The sequence below is a fragment of the Phycodurus eques genome, chromosome 5 (assembly GCF_024500275.1).
Source record: "Phycodurus eques isolate BA_2022a chromosome 5, UOR_Pequ_1.1, whole genome shotgun sequence".
In the NCBI taxonomy this organism is placed as follows: Eukaryota; Metazoa; Chordata; class Actinopteri; order Syngnathiformes; family Syngnathidae; genus Phycodurus; species Phycodurus eques.
The window spans coordinates 18,958,821-18,966,102 of record NC_084529.1 but is presented as its reverse complement, the minus strand read 5'-3'; the positions used below and the strand labels follow the sequence as shown (position 1 = coordinate 18,966,102).

Here is a 7,282-nt window from a genome sequence, read left to right as displayed (position 1 = left end):
GTTTGGAGTAAAGAAATAATTCCCAGAAGAATAAAGTGTTTTGTGTCACTGTCTGAAACAAATAAATAACTGGATGAACCAAATGTCCTTGGAAATTGTTTTTGGGAGTAAAGAAAAGAGGATTGCTGTGAGTAAATATCTAGTCACGCTTTTGAAAAACCAAAGACTAAGTTTGAAACCTTTGTGTGCTGATGGACTCCGATCTGACATTCAGCAGTCATATCAAATCAATCACTGAAGCCTTCTACCAACTGAAAAACAAATCCAGAGTGAAGGGTTGCAGGTTCTAAGCAGACCAGGAGAAGCTCATCCATGCTTTTATCTCCAGTAAACTTGACTATTATAATGGTCTTCTGACGGCACTCTCACAAAAGAGCATTAAACAGCTGCAGCTCAGGTTCTGACCAGAACAAAGAGATCGCAGCATATTACACCAATTCTAAAATCTTTACACTGGCTCCCAGTTAGCTATAGAATAGTTCTGATACTGGTCTATAAATCACTGAATGGTTTATGTCCTGAACACATGAAAGAAATGTGTATGGAATATAAACCCAGTAGGGCTCTGAGATCTGCAAGACTTGGGTCAGAATAATGAGAGGAGCATTTTTTGTTGTTAGAAAATATTTTATTATTTTCATGTAAGTCAGAAGTTTACATTTTATTGGTATTTGGTACAATTGCCTTTAAACCATATGACTTGGGTCGAACGTTTTGGATATCCTTCGACGAGCTTCTCATTTTTCTCAAATTTGGCCAAAAAGTTTCAATAGAGGTCAGAAAGGTCACTAAATCGGCAAAACGGAAGACACAACATTGCTCTCGCTCACTTGTATCGCCCCCAATTTGTGCACATCACAATAACAGCACTGCATATTTTACATTTTATCTTAACTTCATAAAGACTTTGCATGTTCCGGTCACACACTATGGAGGGGCTGGATTTCGCCCGTGGGCCGTATAATGCCCATGTCTGGTATAATCCCTGTCAATAAATTGAAGGACATTAAGTGTATGTGTGATATCCTCAGCTGAAGACTATTCTTTGAGGCCTGAGAGCCGTAATGGATCATAAACTGTCGTGAGGCTTTGTAATTAAGAAATAAACTAACGGTAGGAGTAGCCCAAGGCTTCCAGGGTCTGTCTGGGAACTGTCTGATTGTCATGATTGACTACATACAATATAAAACAGTGTCCTCAAACAACAACTTCATCAATTAGTGAAAAGGCAACACATTTCGCACTTATTGTCTCCAAAGAATGAATATACCTTTGATGTATTGTTAGCCTGCCTGGTCCACAGCACAAAATAACAGATCCCATTATTCCCCCCAAACTGGAAAAGACAACAGAGGAAAAAGCAATTACAGTAAGTACAAATACCTAATAGAAACAGAAATTAATTTAGATTATTTTTGCAGGACATTTCCCAATTTATTTTATTTTAAGTACTTTCAGACACACACCATATACAGCTTCATAAATTAAATTTAAAAAATGATAAAATTAAAAATAAAATAATTACAATATATACCATAAGTGTTAATATTTATCACAGGAGTAATAAGTATATTCAAAGATTCAAGAAATAATAAAATGAATAGATTACATGCATTGCTTTCGAATGTGAATATTTATCACATGAGTAACATATACATATTTAGTAAATATAATATGATTCCATTCATTCTCATTGGTTTTAAGCGACAATATTTATCATGGAGGAGTATCTCATATTTTATAAATACAATAGAAAATGTTTGCATGCATATCAATTGTTTTAATTTTTATCACAGGAGTGATGTAATTATATTTAATAAATAAAATAAAAGTGTTTTCATGCATATCCATTGCATTAAAGGGTGACAGTTTATCACAGGAGTAAGATGTTTAACAAAATAAAATGAACATGTTTCATAAATGAAATAAAAATGTTAGCATGCATTCTCATCACTTCAAAGGGTGGCTATTTATCCCAGGACAAGAGTAACTTATATTTGATAAATTGAATAAAATGCTTGCATGCTTCACTATTGCTTTAAAAGGACAGGTGTAACATAAATTTAAAGGTTTGATAATATAAAAGCTTTTTGCAAACACTGGTATTGCTTTAAAGGTTTAGTCAAATTCTTTGAGATGAAATAATTAACTCACAAGTAGTTACAATATTATTGCATACGCTTCAACTGCATTGAAAGGTGAAAAAAAATTAAAGCGGAAATATATTTTTAAAATTAATTTGCAAAGTTAAATCTGCTTTACTTCCTGGTGTTTTGTTTCATCATCAGATGCACATCAGAAATCTTGTGTCAAAATGTTTATTGTTTTTTAACTATCATTATTTATTATTGTGTTTCATTTGCAAGTCATCGTCTGCAGCAGTTTTTCTTTTCCTTATTTTTAAACTAGTTTCCATTCACTGCACCGGTTTGACACTAGATGTCGTTGTGGCACCACACATGAATCTACTGTTGCGGCACATTTCTGCAGTGGGGTGTGGCAGCCACTCAACCTATTCGTCTTTTTAAATGACTTTGATTTGATCTCGTCAACATGATCAAGAAATAATTAATTTAAAAAAAATAAGATTTTATCATCTATAGGGCGTTTTGGTTCATTGCATCATTTGGTTTTGCTTGTTTATACACATTGAATTTGTTAAAGAGGATCATTACAGCTTCACGAGTGTAATTCCGAGATGTTTACCTGTTTGGACACTAAAGGCAAACCATGACATTTTTCAATCAAATTGTTACACGTTACATTAAATGTGAATTTTAATGTATTAAACACGCAGGACTAGAAATCATGTCTATCTAGTTTTAAATACCACATTTAATATTTCATATGGTTTCCCTAAAGTTGAACTTTTTTACCTTTAGGGGACGCTGTGTGTCCACCATCTAATAGAAAGACGTTTGTAAGAGAGCGATTTATGAAACTGTATTTGGTATTGAAATGCATAAACATGTGTTTTTATTCTGATCTGTATTAAATCATACAGGGGACTTGTCTCTATATATCACTAACATTTGGCTCACAATTTGTTTGTGTAATTGACAAGTTACACAACTTTACAATAGCGTGGTCTGATGTTTTCAAATTCTTATTATTATTCATTTTAATTGCTGCAATAAATCACTTCATAGCAGGAAAAAGGTGTGACGAGAAGGCTCACTAAAAGCACAGCAGATACGTGTGTGTCAAGAAGAAAAAAAGAGAGAAGATGACGTCTGACGTTGCAGGAGTGGAGTGAAGCCTGGAGGGGAGGTCGTGTTGTTTTCTATTGTTGTGCTGTCCTGTGGGTCATAATTGATTTGAAAGGGGGGGAAATAACTAGTAGTTTTTAAATAAATCTGCTCAACCAGTGGGTAAAATAAGAAGGTAAATGAATTAGATGAATGAGGTTATAGCGCTGTGCTGTCAGGAATTGAAAGTAATGTAACACAAACACTTTGTTACTGCATTGAAGTAGATTTTGGTATCTCTGTGTTACTTGGTTAAGACTTTTCACTTTTACTCGCTACATTTGAAAACACACCTTCCTTACTTTGAGAGACTAAACCACGGTTGATTTATTGACTGATTGATTTATTGATTTATTGACTCATCGATTGATTGATTGATTGACTAATTGATTGATTGATTGACTCATTGAGTGGACCTCGATTGATTGTTTGATAGAAAATTTGGAGTCTTATAAAGTCAGAAAACAACAGGGGCAGCCGTGACATGGAGGAAAGTTAACCAGGGAGCATAAACAACGATGACGCAACAAATTCGAAGACGCAAGATCCTCCCCATTCAGAGCTTCTTTTTTTTTTTTGTTAGAATTGTTAGATGTTGTTGGCTCCGAGAATGATTTGTGTCTACTGGCAGCCTAAAAAACACCAATTTGTGGCTTTTGAAATATCTCCATCTAATCTGAAAAAGCACATGCATTTTCAGTTGTTATCATTTCATGAAAGATCATCACCTGTGCCAATTTCACTTAATTGGTCCAAGAACTATATATGCTACAAATAATCTATCTCTCACTCAAACAATTCAGATTAATAGAAAAAAAAAATTATAAAAAAAACATGTTCCCTAAAGCTTCTCTCTGCATTTTTGCTCAAGGTGTCAGGAAATACTTGCATGAAATTTGGTCGTTTTAGTCAGAATTATGCTCAAATATATTTCCACCAACTATATTTAAGAGCTAAAACTTTTGTAAATTCCATCAATTCCCATTGGAAATTTCCAATTTTGCTTCCCTGTATTGTATATTTGTTCATGTCAAGCCATACGTATGACTGAAAGCGATAGGCAGAACAATCTAACGCGCTTCCATTTGTTAACCTGTGTCGACTTTATTATTATTTTTTAAACATTTTATTTAATGGTGTGTAGTGAGATTTCTTTGTATGTAACGTGTGTGCCTTGTAGAAAGATTGGGAAACACCGTGCGTAAAAACAGAGTGGGGGTTGTGTGCGTGTACGTATGTGTGTGCGTGTGTTTTGGCGGGGGAGGGGGTTGGACTTGTAGCAGCCAATCACGACGTCGTCCGAGGTGTGCGCTCTGACTGACGGCTTGACTGGAGGTTATATACTCTTGACTTTTACTAGCACGGTACATTTAAACGCAAGTGCGCAGCGTGGAACACACACACGCACAGGCACACACACGCGCGCTCGCGCCAGGAATCCGCATTGGAAATCTTGTCAAATCTTGTTTTTGTTGTTGTTGTGTGGCTTATGGGGGACATGTCTCACGCCCAGTTATCGAGCATCGCCATGGAGCGGCTGGTGGCCCGGAGGACCTTCCCCCTCCACAAGCGCACCAGCGTCTGTCGGAACCTCTTCGGACCGGTGGACCACGACGAGCTGAGCCGGGAAATGAGCGTCAAGCTGCGGGAGATTTCCGAGCGCGACCGGCAGCGGTGGAACTTTAATTTTGAGGCCAACACCCCCCTGGATGGAGACTACGAGTGGGTGGAGGTCTCCGCGGATAACACCCCGGCGTTCTACCAGGGCTCGTCCCAGCTCCGCGGGCCCGCGACGTCCGTCAAGCAGCACCCGGACGCGCTGGAGCGTCTGGCCGCGCCCGAGGGGAGCGACGGAGCGACGGTGGAGCTCAACCAAGAGAATCGTGCGGACAAGGTCAACTCCCGGGGGCTGGCCCGCAGAAGGGCCCCGTGTGGCGGGCGGAAGAGGACGACCGCCCCCGCGGACAGCAACACGCACATCACTGGTACGGCGGCGGACCCAGCATCCATATAGTGGGGGCAGCTTCAATTCCGTGCTCGAGAGTGCTAATCTTCTGCTTTGTCGCGTTTAGATTTCTTCGTGAAGCGAAAGAGGGCCGCGGAGAGAAAGTGTGTGGAGCTGAGCCAACACTCCAAGTCTCCCATTCCCATGGAGCAAACCCCCAGGAAGAGGATCCGTTGAAGGTACAATTACAAACCATTCCAACACCCATTGTTTACTCATAATTCAAAATATTATATTCCAATTGGGCTGCGTTGATTTATTGCTACAGGCTGCGCATAGGCAGTTCTATCTGGTCTTGTCCATTTAACTTTGAGTTATTTACCAGCCTGAATTGTGTTGTGATTATTTAATTCGGTCGTTTTAGTTGTTAAAATCACATTCGGGCTATTTAATTGAGATTTTTCCATATTATTTTGAAGTTCATTGCTATTTGGTATAAATCCAACCATTAAAAAAAAAAATCACATTTACTATATTAGTATTACAGTAGTCGTTTTAAGGCTGTTTAATTGGATCTTCTGTTTTATCTTGAAAAATCTAAATTTACAAATTCTGGGACATGTTAGGGCGCTTTCTGCTGTATGTTTTTATTTATTATTGTTATTTACTTGAGTCGTGTTAAGGCTATTAAATTGAACTTTATTTGAAAAATTATTATCACATAATTCGGTTGTATTTAATTTCTTCTGTTCTGTTTTCCAAACTTGCTCTTTACTATCATGAGTCGTGTTCCGGTTATTTCTTGATGCTTTGACTCATATGGTTTTCTGTTTTCTTTATGATTGGGATTCCATTTAAAAAAAAATTATTATTATTATTTGTTTTGCATTATTTTGAAAGGATTTAACAGCCCCCCCAATAAAAGCGAAATGGGTGGGGGAGGGGTGAGCGTGAAAGGGAGGGAGGGGTGATCAACGTCACATGCCGTGGCGGGAAAACAAGGTGACGCCCCTTTTATTGCTCTTGCTTCCTGGCGAGGAGGACGCTCGTCGTATCGCTTGTTGTATTTCTCCATTTTGTTCTTTCATGAACACTCAAATTTTCGCCATTTTTTTCTCCTCTCTAGGTGGATTTTTGCACTACTACTAGTGTGGGTATGTTTGAGGAACACACAGAGGAAGGAAAGAAAGTAGTGGGTGGACCATAGCCGGCTGGCCTCCTTCCCCCCGGTCCTGTGGAGCGTCGCTGGCCGGACTCGGGACCTTCCCCGCCGGCCTCTCAGGACTGAACCGGCCGGGCTCTCGGGGTGGGGAAGGTGTGGCCGTGTTTTTTAAAATTGTTTTAATTTTATAAATCCAGTACAAATGTAGCATTCATTGTTGCTGCCACTTGACCGTGTTAACAGTGTTTTAACATCTGTGCAATCCTTAAGGGGGGCGGGGCGGGGCGGGGGGGGGGGGAAGAGACTTTAAATTGTCTACACTGGCCAAAAGTGTACAGCTTTATACAGACATCAGCTTGTAAATGAATAATCTGTTGTTGGGTTTTATTTTCTCCTGTAAATGTATATTTTTAAGACCATTTTAACTTATAATTTATTTATGTTTCTTTTGTACATGTTAAGTGAATTCTTGATTTAGCCTTACGGTGTATGTTTGTTATTTTATTTACTTATTTTTGTAATGGCGGTGTATTTGCAATCATGTAGCTTGTAGCGTACACTATAGTTGCCCTTGTGTCTCTGAGCCATTTTTAAACATGTTTGTTCTCCATGCAAGTGCCCTCATGAGCAAAACAAACAAAACAAAAAAAGATGAATAAATTTTTTTTTTTTTAAATAACCTTTTGCATTTGTGGTTACTTCTCTTCCCTATTTATGACTGGACGACTCTCCATCCACTGTGGGGCTCAGGTGCAGCCTTTTTATACCTTGTAAGAGTGGGGGTGAGTGTATGTTATGTGTGTATTTATTTATTTATTTATTTTTTTAAGGGGGTGGTGTATTGAGACTTGAGCAGCACATGGCAGCTGCGGGATATAGGCTGGGATTTAAAGGCCCTTTGGCCTTCTATAGAAGCAGCAGCTGCCT

The 7,282-nt window shown here is 38.6% G+C and overlaps 1 protein-coding gene across 1 annotated transcript; it reads left to right on the top strand.

Annotated features, from left to right (window-relative positions):
• Positions 1-4,613: 4,613 nt before the first annotated feature.
• cdkn1cb (cyclin dependent kinase inhibitor 1Cb) lies at positions 4,614-7,034 on the top strand. Its single transcript, XM_061676745.1, has 3 exons — positions 4,614-5,233; positions 5,321-5,432; positions 6,320-7,034. The coding sequence occupies exons 1-2, from the start codon at positions 4,738-4,740 to the stop codon at positions 5,428-5,430; spliced, it is 606 nt and encodes a 201-aa protein (XP_061532729.1). The 5' UTR covers positions 4,614-4,737; the 3' UTR covers positions 5,431-5,432; positions 6,320-7,034.
• Positions 7,035-7,282: the final 248 nt, after the last annotated feature.

Bases quoted from the DNA above. Each gene is read 5' to 3' on its own strand.
- cdkn1cb (XM_061676745.1), top strand. From the start codon at position 4,738: ATGGGGGACATGTCTCACGCCCAGTTATCGAGCATCGCCATGGAGCGG. The intron at 5,234-5,320 runs GTACGGCGGCGG...TGTCGCGTTTAG, and splicing joins CAGCAACACGCACATCACTG to ATTTCTTCGTGAAGCGAAAG.